This window comes from Medicago sativa, chromosome 7 (assembly GCF_051527215.1).
Source record: "Medicago sativa cultivar Bolivia chromosome 7, Bolivia_mono, whole genome shotgun sequence".
Lineage (NCBI taxonomy): Eukaryota > Viridiplantae > Streptophyta > Magnoliopsida > Fabales > Fabaceae > Medicago > Medicago sativa.
Window position 1 is genome coordinate 91,907,231 of NC_140755.1, and position 12,958 is coordinate 91,920,188.

General features: G+C 33.6%; 1 protein-coding gene and 1 pseudogene across 2 annotated transcripts; one reads left to right on the forward strand and one right to left on the reverse strand.

Moving 5' to 3' along the window:
• The first annotated feature begins 1,933 nt into the window (after positions 1 to 1,933).
• LOC146910253 (subtilisin-like protease SBT5.4) lies at positions 1,934 to 6,772 on the forward strand. Its single transcript, XM_085722830.1, has 11 exons — positions 1,934 to 2,024; positions 2,134 to 2,243; positions 2,345 to 2,442; positions 2,543 to 2,707; positions 3,809 to 3,914; positions 4,025 to 4,568; positions 4,683 to 4,777; positions 4,977 to 5,222; positions 5,349 to 5,463; positions 5,649 to 5,862; positions 6,082 to 6,772. The coding sequence occupies exons 1-11, from the start codon at positions 1,944 to 1,946 to the stop codon at positions 6,612 to 6,614; spliced, it is 2,307 nt and encodes a 768-aa protein (XP_085578956.1). The 5' UTR covers positions 1,934 to 1,943; the 3' UTR covers positions 6,615 to 6,772.
• Positions 6,773 to 8,452: 1,680 nt separating this feature from the next.
• On the reverse strand, positions 8,453 to 10,035 carry LOC146910254 (protein NRT1/ PTR FAMILY 5.3 pseudogene; annotated as a pseudogene). Its single transcript, XR_015017568.1, has 2 exons — positions 9,888 to 10,035; positions 8,453 to 9,777 (listed from the first exon to the last, which is right to left on the reverse strand). The product of XR_015017568.1 is annotated as a protein NRT1/ PTR FAMILY 5.3 pseudogene (transcript).
• Positions 10,036 to 12,958: the final 2,923 nt, after the last annotated feature.

The window sequence follows — 12,958 nt, forward strand, 5'->3', positions numbered from 1 at the left end:
ATGAATTCTATTCCCTCCTACGAAGTGTAAATTAATCAAATAAAAAGCACGTAATTATCAGCAATTATTCTGCATTGAGTAATGTTAATAGATTAAGACTTACTCTAAATCTTCTAGCGTCGCATCCATAGCCTTGCTGTTTTTTTTTCATTTTTTTCAGTTTCCGTGACAGTGTCTTTCTCAACATAACCAGTAACATCTAAAAATATGAATTTTTTTTCCAAGTATATGTGAGAAATGAACTAACAACTCATGAAAATAAACTATTCAAAAGAGAAGAGTAACTAACCAAGTATCCAATCCTCCTTAGAGCATCCTAAAATCTCTAGAAAAGGATTAATAATTTAGGACAATAATTATTAAGGCCTTCCGCAATTTGTATTTCTAAAGCTGAAGCAAGCCTTTTTTTTTCTTCAGCAATCTCGATCAACACACATATTGGGAAGTGTAAGATAAGCTAATAATTTTCGCATCGAGATGAAGAAGTCGTGACCAAGTGTAACAACGAAGCCTATCTGCAACTTTCTGGATAGAACCAACCCTTCCATCTTCTTGGTGATAAATCCAACGACATAGTGGGAACCATCAGAGAAAGTGAGGCAATTTTATAAACAAAGAAAAAAAAAACTTCTATACAAACACAAAAGAAGGGAAGAAAAATTGCGGAAGAGTTTACCTATTACATATGTGTTGAAGAGTTTACCAGTTAGGCAGTGATAGGAGAGGAGAGTTTCCATGTTTCTTCCAGCCATAGGTCAAGAATAGGAGAAAGGATGTTTGGGTTGGAAACAAAATAGGAGTGATACGTATAAAGTGTGAGCAAGAAAACAGGTCAGGTCGTTTTTGCGAGCAACAAAACAGGTGAGGGCGTTTTTGCGAGCAACAACAGGTCAGGGCGTTTTTCTTTCTTATGTGTATCTCTTAATTAAATAGGTCAGGGGTAATTTAGTAATAGTTAGTTTAAGTTTTAGGTTAAATTTAGGGCTAACATTTGCTTACGGGTTAACTTTTATATATAGAGTTAACTTTTATATATAGATAGATAGATAATCAGTTAGTAGTAAAGTTAGTTAATTCAGGTATCTTGTGTAAGCACCCATATAACAATTTCTGATCCATACCATTATACCATACTCGTAGCAGTGATAATATGATTTAGGTCAGTTTCTCTCACCTTCCTTTTAATCAACATTTCTGCCGCGTGCTTAGACCGGATTTCAACTGAATTCATTTGTTCTGGCATTCAATATATTTTTAGAATATTTAAATAAAATTATGTAGAATTTATTAGATTACGTGAGTTTTACTTTTGTTTTGATATGAGTAATTAATTAATGGAACTCGCACAAGTTTGACTGAAATAATGTATTAGATTATATTATTGTTAGTGTTTCTCTAAACTATTTGTGTAAAATTAAGTAGTTATGAACTGGCTTGGGTTTGTATGCTTTCAGTTCATCATGTACTATGCGTCATGAATAATTTTTAAGGGTATCCACTAAATATGTGTCCAATTTTTTTAAGGAATTAAATATGTTTATTTGTGAAAATATTTTTATTTTTAAAAAGTAATGAAAACCACTTTAATTAGGTTTGTGCATCATTTTGAAGTTTAAAATTTAAATTGGAAAAAAAAAAAAAAAACTGATAAGTGTAACCGTAAGGTCCCTTTTGTTTTGTAACAAACACACAAATTTCTCAGCATTGTTTTGTTTTGAAATGATCAGATATTTCATTAATAATAATCCTTATATTTCTCTTGCATTGTTTAATTGTATCGTAACTGAAAATTCGAAAAACACGACCGCTTTAACTGTATCGTAGCTGAAAATTCGAAAAACACTCTGTATCGTAACTGAAAATTCGAAAAACACGATCACTCCAAATTTCAACTCTACTACTATTTATAATCATCGTTAGCTTACTTCTCAAAGCAAAGCAGAATGTGGTCTTCCAAAAAGCTTCTCTTGTTCCTGTTCTTACTTTTTACTACTTTGTTTCAATCATCATCTGCAGTGAAAAAAGTAAAACTTTTGTCACTATATCAAAGTTTACATCTTTCTTTTTTGCTATGTGCAGCGATTACAAATTTAACCTAACTTTTTTTGTTTGTTTGTTTTGGTTTAATAAAAGTCTTACATAGTATATTTGGGATCACACGAGCATGGTGAAGGAGTTACTGAAGCCGATTTTGACCGAGTTATCGATACTCATCATGAATTCCTTCAATCATACGTGGGAAGGTACTCTAGAAATAGTAGAAAAAGAAAATTGAATTGCTTACACTTTTGTTGGTTCAAATTTGTTTATTAGAAAAACCAATTAATATCTTATTGTAATTCAGCCATGAGAAAGCAAAAGAGGCAATAATATATTCATACACAAAGAATATCAATGGATTTGCTGCTTTACTGGAAGAGAAAGAAGCTGCTGACATTGCAGGTAACCTTCAAAATAACCGATAATAAATGGAATTTTTTAGAATATCAATGTTATACTTAATGTTTTGTTTTTTCTTTCCATCTTGTGTTTGATATTGTAGAGCATCCAAACGTTGTGTCAGTGTTGTTAAACCGAGGAAGAAAGTTACACACTACACACTCGTGGGAATTCATGTCAATGGAACACAATGGTGTGGCTCCTTCTCATTCCCTCTTTAGAAAAGCAAGATACGGTGAAGATGTTATTATTGGGAATCTTGATTCTGGTAAAAAATTATGATTTTTTTTCTTGTATCTACCATTGTAAAGTTTTAATATTATGTTTGTTATCTTGCACACATATATCACGTCAAATTTCTACAATAAAATAGATGATTAATATTCTTCAAAGTAATGTGTTTATTTATATTGAATTGTGATAATTGTAAATAAACATGAAAATCATGGTTAATGAGTTCAAAAGCCCTCTTAATTTTTGTTCTTAATTAATAGATAGCTACAGCTTCTTATTCATAAATTGTAACCAAATATTTATTTGAACATTGTTAACCATATATTTTAGGGTTAAATATAACAAATTTTGATTTTAGCTCTTGAAAAATAAAATAGAATGTTTTCATCCTTATAAAAAAAATTATCTTGTTTTTGGTCCTTAATGACCAATTTATGTTCATATAAATGTCAAAATTATAACTCCTTATGGTCAAGATGTATCCATTTTATGTTCGTTTATTATGTTCTACATTTATATATTTATAATAAGGTTCAAAATTATATCCATTAGAGACCAAAAATAAAACTGAAAAAATTGTGAGATGAAAACATCTCATTTTATTTTTTAAGGACTAAAATCAAAATTCATTATATTTATAGGAACGAAAAACTTATTTAACCCTATATTTTATTGTGCAATTTTATGTCAAAGTTTGTGAATCATAATCACATTTCTCATTATTACTATTAGATTAGATTAAAATGAATAATAACATTAGTAGAAGATGATCGTTTAGGCAAATTGTATTATAATATTTGATTTATGGTATCACACAAACAAAAAGTAAGCATTATTGACGTATCAACTATCTAGTCTAGAGCTAAAATTTTGAAATGTCTTGTTTCCTATCTATTCCTTCTTTCATGCTGACTAATAAAAAAGAATTGCAATCACTTTGTCGTGGACCCATTTTTTTACCTAATGAACAATTGGATTCAATATTCATAATAGTTAGTAGTATTTCCCTTGCATCTAAAAAAAATCCATTCTACTTTTTCATCACAACTATGAAGTTTCATTGCACAATAATTATGTGCAACAAACATGTGTTATTGTTTTCGTCGGAGTTTAATTAAATTTGTGATCCATATAGGTGTATGGCCAGAATCTCCAAGCTTTAGAGATGAAGGGATAGGGCCCATTCCCTCAAGGTGGAAAGGAATTTGTCAGAATGATCACACAGACTTCCGTTGTAACAGGTTATTAAGCTTCATTTCCTTCCACTCTTTAAAAGAAATGAACATATTGAAAATTTTAAAATGTGCCATCAAATGTTATGATTTAACCTTTTAATATATATTTCATGCAGGAAGCTTATAGGAGCAAGATACTTCAATAAAGGTTATGCTACCTATGCAGGGTCAGAGGTGCTACAAAACGGCACACTTGATACTCCACGAGACAATGCAGGTCATGGATCTCACACACTATCAACATTAGGAGGAAACTTTGTTTCCGGAGCTAATTTTGTTGGCTTAGGCAACGGAACTGCCAAAGGTGGCTCTCCCAAAGCAAGAGTTGCTGCTTACAAAGTCTGTTGGCCACCAATTGATGACAACGAATGCTTTGATGCTGATATCATGGCAGCCTTTGATATGGCTATTCATGATGGAGTTGATGTTCTTTCCATATCTCTTGGAAGTCGTGCTGTTGATTACTTTGATGATGCTCTTTCAATTGCTGCATTTCATGCTGTTAAGAAAGGCATCACTGTGTTGTGTTCAGCTGGAAATTCTGGACCAACATTTGGAACTGTTTCAAATGTTGCACCTTGGATATTAACTGTTGCTGCAAGTACCTTAGATAGAGAGTTTGATACTGTTGTTCAACTCCATAATGGACAACACTTTAAGGTATTATCCAATTTTTCTTCATCTTGTGACATACCATTAATTAAGTCAAGTTTTTCATTTTTTCCATCACTTTCATTTTCTTCTCTAATATTTCCATTATTGATTGATTATCAGGGAGCTAGCCTTTCTACAGCTTTGCCAGAAAACAAGCTTTATCCACTCATTACTGCTGCTGAGGCAAAATTGGCAGAAGCACCGGTTGAAAACGCGTAAGTATATACTGCTTGTATTTGCGGTCTTGTTTGTTGTTTAACATATTTTTGGAATGGTGAATGTAAATATAATTGGTTGTTAGTAATGTCAATGGAGGATTCAAACTGACATTTATCTCTCAAATTCTGATGTTCATGTTTAGTGCTTTTGAAAGTACAAACATGGTAATTAACATGTTTTGTTGCCATTGTGTAGTACTCTATGTATGAATGGAACAATTGACCCCGAGAAAGCAAGGGGCCGAATATTGGTTTGTCTTAGAGGTATTAATTTGAAAGTGGAAAAGAGTATTGTTGCTTTGGAGGCTGAAGCAGTTGGAATGATTCTTTGTAATGATCGGTCTCATGGCAAACAGCTTACTGCTGATCCTCATTTGCTGCCTGCAGCACATATTACTTATGAAGATGGTGTTGCTGTCTTTGCCTACATCAATTCAACCAAGTAACTTTTGTTGCTCCCTCCTTTTGTCATCCCTTCATTTGTGTAGTTGATCTTCATAGATAATTCAATTAATTCAACATTGTTCTCTTAACACCTTTAATTACTGTCGTTATTATCATATAACAGAAATCCACTAGGATATATTCATCCACCCACAACAAAGTTGAACATAAAACCTTCTCCAAGCATGGCGGCTTTCTCCTCTAGAGGGCCTAACACAATCACACCAGAGATCCTCAAGGTTTGCCTATTCTTTCATTATTAATTTCAAACATTGTGTCACAAATCATACTACATACTCCGTATTTTATTTCCTAACATAATATTTTCCAAATTGTCCATTAGTTGTAACTTGTGGTTTTACACGAGTCTATCGTAGTTTCATTTTCTTTCTTTCACCTCACCTTTTTATTTTTGATTCTTTAGCCGGATGTAACCGCACCTGGTGTGAACATTATTGCTGCCTACTCAGGAGCGGTTAGTCCCACAAAATTGGACTCTGATAAACGTAGGGTTCCTTTCATAACCATGTCTGGAACATCCATGTCATGCCCTCATGTGGCTGGAGTCGTTGGCCTTCTTAAGACTCTCCACCCCAACTGGAGTCCATCAGCTATTAAATCTGCAATCATGACAACTGGTAAGTAATGTAACATCATTAGATTACTCATGAAATTATGATATGATACCTCAATTTAATATATCTCATGTAATATAGTTTGTTAGCTGCAACATCTTTTATATATGTTTCCTAGTTAGTTGTTGTATTTTCTTGCAATTGATATATCTTTTCAGTTTTGCTTCTATGAATAAAGAGAGGAAAAAATATCTATTGATAATATGATGTGTTTTCTTTCAGCTAGGACAAGGGACAACACTGTTAAACCTATCGTTGATGATACTAATGTCAAGGCAACACCATTTGACTACGGTTCTGGTCACATAAGACCAAATCGTGCCATGGATCCTGGTTTGGTCTATGAGTTAAACATCAATGATTACATAGACTTTCTTTGTTTCTTAGGTTATAACCAAACACAAATTAGCATGTTCTCCGGTACTAATCATCATTGTGATGGTATAAACATCCTGGATTTCAACTATCCTACAATAACAATACCTATACTCTATGGGTCAGTTACTTTGAGTCGGAAGCTTAAAAATGTTGGACCACCAGGCACATACACCGCAAGCCTCCGTGTACCTGCTGGACTTTCGATATCAGTGCAGCCTAAGAGGTTGAAATTTGACAAAATTGGTGAAGAGAAGAGTTTTAGTTTGACAATTGAAGTTACTAGATCAGGTGGGGCTACTGTATTTGGAGGACTAACTTGGTCAGATGGCACACACTATGTTAGGAGTCCAATTACAGTTGGAGGAGTTAAAGGTTAGATTAGATATTTTTTAGGGAAGTTAGATTAGAATTTTATTATTAGATTCAGGTATGCATCAATTAATAACAATTTAGGAATTAGGATGAAATTTTTAGTTTTTTTTTTTTGGGTTTCTTATTGTTGGAAGATTGGGAAAAAAAAAAGTAAACTCGTAGCTTGAAATTATTGATTTTTATTACTATTTTCTATTTATTACTAGTCATTCCCTCTCGGTAGCAATTGCAATTTTTTAATTTCAGAAACAAAACAAAATATGTGCTTGCTTTCTATTGAAGGTTTTATATATAACTGTAAGTGCTTAAAAGATCATTAAATATACTCTTAATTAAGTTTTAAAAAAGTGGTAGTATAAATTTATCAGGGTCTTGTTAACGAGTGTCCCCGTGACACTCTTTAAGCTTTCTAAAATAAGTAATATTTCTTTAAATCTCAAAATTTTCAATTTCCAATGCACTTTCTTTGTCACACAAACTTTCATAAAAACTTACCATTTTAAGTCTTTAACCAGTGCTCGGGGCACTAGTTAACATTTCCAATTTATCAGTTATAGTTGTTTTTTATTTTTCTTTTTCAAAAACATGGTATCGAATCCAATGACAGAGTATTCTGAAGGTTCCGAAATGAAATTTATTTACAAGAAGATTGGGATGATGTGTTAAGATAAGGACAATTTTTACAGCAAGAAATCAACATTATTATTCATTCCTCGTTATTCTTGATTGATTCTACTTTTGCCTTAAATTATACTAAATCGTTTTACAATATCAATGAAATATTAATGTTGTTTTTCTTATAATATCGTTAACTATTACTTTTATGCGAAATAGTAAAAAAGACTTATAATTTGAGGCGAAAAACTATTAATTAAATACAAAAAAATGTCGAAAACAAAAAGGAATCGGCTGGATTTTTTGTTTGTAGTTGTTATGAATTCACATTTTTAATCTCTTCTTTCATATGCTGATTCGGTTTGTTATTAGATCTTATGAACCTGACTTGAGATTAGCATAGCAGAAAAAGTCTAATGCTTACAAAGGAAAAAACAATATATATACTGTTAGTCTATATATATGCTTCAATCTCTATCTAGTCACTGGTCATCTCAAATTCTATGGCTCTTCTCTCATGTCTCTATCTTTGTTTCATGTTCATTCTCACTTTCAGCACCAGTACCTCTTTATTTTCAACTTGACTTTGAAACCAAAATATGAAAGTTGTAATTGCCGAAAGCATTTTTTTATGCTAAATAGATAGGTACTAGTATCCATATGCAGATGTTACTATTAATTGGAACAACATCATGTAGATTATATCATATGCACTGTGCAGCCGGCAAGCACACATTTACAGAATATGCTTGATTGCTTGCAACTGTTTCATAATTTTAAACGTGGAAGAATTTAATAGAAAAATTAGATAAAAAAGGAAAGTGAAACTTTTTTAACATCTGATATAGAAAAGTGAGAATAAAATAACTAAGTCACTAGTAATTGTTTTAATAAAATAAAAAATTAAAGTGAACTATTTTCTACACTACAGTTCAGTTTCCAGCGGCTGCAACTATTGCTTTTCCGTCTTTAATCTTTAGCCTCCACATTGTTTGCCACCATAATTAGGAAATTTTACGGCGAGATTTTTTGACGAAACAAACCTCAAAAGCAGAATTTTCTGGTCAGTCAGACGCCCTCCCCCGAGTCATGCACTTTCACTCATCGCTTCATCATGTATGCTTTCACTTCATCATGTACTAGTGACATGGCATTGAATATACTTGTTAGTTGTTATCTAGGTTGTTAATGTTTTGAATGTTGTTAATGTTTTGAATTAACTAGACCATAAACATTCTGAGATTAGATCATAAGAAGTCTCTTACCCAAGTGCATCTGATAAACTTTAATTATTATTTTCTCCCCTGCCTAACTTCAAGAGTTATCAGAATTTATTCTACATTCTTGTTTTCTTTTTTTAATAAATATTTTGCCTCTTTTGCTGTAAGTATCGAATTACATACATGGAAGATATTCTAGCATATAATGGCTGAAGGTTTTCTAGGAATTACATACATAGTTTTTCTCCGTAGAGGTTCTTTATCATTGATGTGAAACTCTATGACCATGTTAATGTTTCTAAACAAGGAAAGACCGCTGCTTTCAAATTTAATCGCGAAAATGGGAATTGAAAGAGATGAACCATGGCAAGACAAAACTGAAGCTATTTATTTTCTGAAAGGCGGATAGAAGGAAGGAGTGATGGTCGTGTTTTCCTACGAGTTGGCATCTTGTTGTGGAATGCTTTTGCTTATTCTAGGACTATTCTGAGATGAAGTTGGGTTCATCTCCAAACTTGATTTGTCTTGTCTGACATCAACGTTATATACAAATAACTTGGCAACAACCAGAAAGCAAAGGAAGTTGAGTAAGCTTAATACTGCCATGAACATATAATAATTATCTAACCGGGAGATGTTTAGGTTATCCAAAACCCAACCTTTGTGACCATGTCTCTGGGTAATATTAGCAACAAATGAAAGAAGGAAAGTACTTAGAAAACTTCCTAAACCCAAGCTGGTTGTAAAATATGATGTTCCGAGACTTTTCATGCCTTCTGGTGCTTGATCATAGAAGAACTCTAACTTGGCAATTTCGACAAAGTTATCAGCAATCCCTGCCAAGGCAAACTGAGGGAGGAGAATAAAAATAGTGAGGGGAATTGTATCATGTCGGCCAAAGAGGTTGTTTTCTCTTGCAACACTGAGTCTTTTCCTTTCAGCCAAGCATGCAGTGACCATTATAGCGATGTGCAACACTAGGCCAATTCCTAGTCTCTGCAACAGTGTGATCCCTCTGGGGTTCTTTGTGTATCGCCGGATCATTGGCACAAAAGCAAGGTCATAGACTACAATGCTTATAAGCATGAAGATAGTTGTAAATGCCGTGAGACATGCCGGAGGGATATCAAAATGTGGTCCCATTCTTCTGTCTAGCGTGGTGCCTTGTTTAATGAAGAGTGTAGTGGATTGAACTATCAATGTGCTTGGGATAAGTGTTGTAATCAAAATCGGAATCATTTTTGTCATTTGTTTGGTTTCCTCAACTTGTGTCACTGTACAAAGCATCCATGGTTACGTTTGGCCTGTCTTTGTTGCCGCTTTGTCAAGGAAACTACAAGCATAGAAGAAGTGATGCATGCAAATTAAATGATCAATGCCCAATCTTTGTGACATGAAAAAAGATGGTGAAATTTGAAAGAATATAACTCAATTAGACCTAACCTCAAGGAAGAGCTGCGATTAATTCTATTTCTCCCGTTGCATGCATACTTTTCTATGCTTAACTCATGTAGCTCTTTTGGATCTTCTGGGACCCGTGTCATCCACTTTCTCATAGCCGCCACAAAGACTTGTAGCATTCTAGTTATAGGGCTGCTGATGTAAGATTTTTCCTACAGGTCATATAACTATGTACACGTGAGTATATATAGGATCGTTTCCACAGGGAGTTACGTTTAATCATAAGCATTTACACAATCGTTCACATTAAGGGTTTGGATATAATTTGTTTGTTTGTAACACTATATCCATATTTGACACTAAAGTAAAAACGAGAGGGGATCGAACTATTTCGCTTGCGGTATAAGATAACGAGCAAGCATAACAGCAGCAATCTCTCGATCGATTAACAGACTCTAGCTTTATAACCAATATTATTACAATCATTTCTACAATATCCTTCGTGTCCAAAGCGACATCGTTATTTCCAAGTTAGCGTTTAAACATTCGTGTCCAAATTCCTTAAACGATAACAAAGTCGATCGGATGACTTAATCGACCGTGTCCAGCCTGATTAAGTATCCGAAAGCATTAAAAGCTTGATTAAAAGTAATTATCAAAGGTTTGCAAACTTGTCAAGAATGATATAACATAAGATAGATTGTTATTCTAGTTCTAGATTCAAGGGTTTGTGTCCAAATCATCTTGAATCTCTTTGAAAGCATTAAAAGCAAGAATAACAACAATATTGAATCATTAAGCTAGAACCTTATATATTAAAAGATCAAAAGATTACATAATAGCTTGATAGTTACCTTAATACTACAAAGAAGGTGATAGTTACATATAGACATGTAAACTAATGCAAGGAAGGAAGGAAAGATGAAGATTCCATGCCAAGATCCTTGATGTCTCAATGAATCTAGGGTTGAATCTACTCCTTAATCACTTGCTTTGTGTTTCTCTCTATGAAATAGCTCTAACCTCTCTCTAGAAATGTATAAAATGTTTCAATGGAATAGTGAATAAAAATAGAGAGAGGGAAGAATGCTATTTAAATGGGCCTGCATTTTTACACCTGCGCTAATAGCGCAACTCACGCTAATAGCGTGGTAAGGCGGCCTATTTTCTGGCCAATAGGAGAGTGCCACGTTGGCCTTGCCCTGCTGCTACGCTCCAGCCACGCCAATAGCGTAGCTCTCTGGAGTATTTACGCTAATAGCGTATATTACGCCAATAGCGTAGTTCTTCTTGACTAGCTACGCTCCAGGTGCGCCAATAGCGTAGCTCTCTGGAGCTTGTACGCTAATAGCTCAGAATACGCTATTAGCGTACTCTTCAAGAGTTCTCCAAAACCTACGCCCCAGGTACGCTAATGGCGTATCTCTCTGACCTTGGCCATTTCTTCATCACGCTAATAGCGTAGGACACGCTAATAGCGTAGGTCATTGAACTTTGACGTTTCTTGCTCCTTGCTTGTATTTTCCTGCACAAAAAGGGTAGAATAAGGCTCAAAAGCATAAATGACATATTTACACAATAATTGGAGTTTTCCATAGAGAATCTTGCAAAACAAGTCACTAAAATGCCTAAACTCCTATATGAAATATATCACTTTTAAACACTTATCAAGCTCTCCCCAACTTGGCTTTTTGTTTGTCCTCAAACAAATCAATTGAAAAGGAAACTAACAAGGCTTTGGACAAGGTTTTCAACATGGTGTCAAACAATTCAAAACAAAAATAAACAAATGGTGATTCAAATATGATCGCGTGGACAAGCATGAAGTCCTCCGCTACTCTAGGTTCAAACTAAGAATGCGAAAAATGTCCTAAGCACAAACTATACATCATAAACTTCAAAACATAAACATATCTATCTATGAACCACACCTAACACACTTCTTTGAAAGTAAATGCAATATAATGATAACAATGAATGAGGTAATGAACACACATCCAACAATCATGCTAACATCCTATTTAAGTTAGGTGTCCATCCAAATATCGTCTCAAAAAGCATAAAAGCATGGATCAAAAGGTCTTGCAAGGGTTATAACTTGGCCGGGCTACAAAAGAAATGTCATATGTGGGGCAATTGATCAGAAATCCTATCAAAGAGGAACATTTTTTGTATCACAACTTGAAATCCATATACTTCCCTACCAAGAATTAAAACCTTTGGTGATTAACAATCAAACTTATAACCTTGACAACTTATTCTATTTTTGATTTTTCTCTTTCTTTTTCTTTTCTTTTCTTTTTCAAATGTACAATTTTTTTTTTCTTTGATTCAATGTTGTCAGGTTATTTTACAACTTCACCATAACTTAACATATAATGCCTCCTTTTCCTCCCCAACTTGAATACAACAAAACTCTAATTGAATGTTCCCCTATCCTAAGGCAAGGGACAAAGTACAAAAAGGTTAAGGGTTCAACAAAGTAAAATTATCAAAGTCCTATAAGATTCAACCATGAACTGGATTTTTGAAAAATTTCAGGCAAATTCAACAAGCATTGTGCTTATGAATATTGACAGTTCATGTTTGAGGACTTGATTCATTTGGCTCAGATTGGGGTATCGGATACTCGCTCTTCTCACAGGTAGGCTTTATGTGGTCAAGTAGGTTACTCTCAATTCAAAAAGTGCCTTGATCCTTTCCATGCTTTCAAACAATTCAAAATAATTATCAGATTTAACATAACTAAAACAAGTTAGACGATGATTATCGGTCTCCAACATATATACAACAGATTGAAGCTACCTCACATTTAGGTTAAGTACTAAGTGGTTCAAAGATATTTATGTTTATGAAAAGACTTACATGATATATATTTTGTGCAAAGTACAAGTTTCAAATTCTTATTAAAAACCTAGAATAACAGGAAACCAATACCTTGGCCTTACGCTTTCTCACAAGTAATATCATTATCACTCACCTGCTTTTGCTCAAACATGGCTCCATGGAGCACTTTAAAATTTATTGTTCATGAGCAATTTTCTTTTGAGAGACACAAGCAAGATGTAAACAAAAAATTTCATCCAAAGCATAAGTTATTAAACCAAAAAGCT

What these genes read in the sequence shown, in the direction of transcription:
- LOC146910253 (XM_085722830.1), top strand. Translation starts at nt 1,944, where the DNA reads ATGTGGTCTTCCAAAAAGCTTCTCTTGTTCCTGTTCTTACTTTTTACT. An exon ending in CATCATCTGCAGTGAAAAAA is followed by an intron (nt 2,025 to 2,133) that starts GTAAAACTTTTG and finishes GTTTAATAAAAG; the next exon opens with TCTTACATAGTATATTTGGG. An exon ending in CTTCAATCATACGTGGGAAG is followed by an intron (nt 2,244 to 2,344) that starts GTACTCTAGAAA and finishes ATTGTAATTCAG; the next exon opens with CCATGAGAAAGCAAAAGAGG.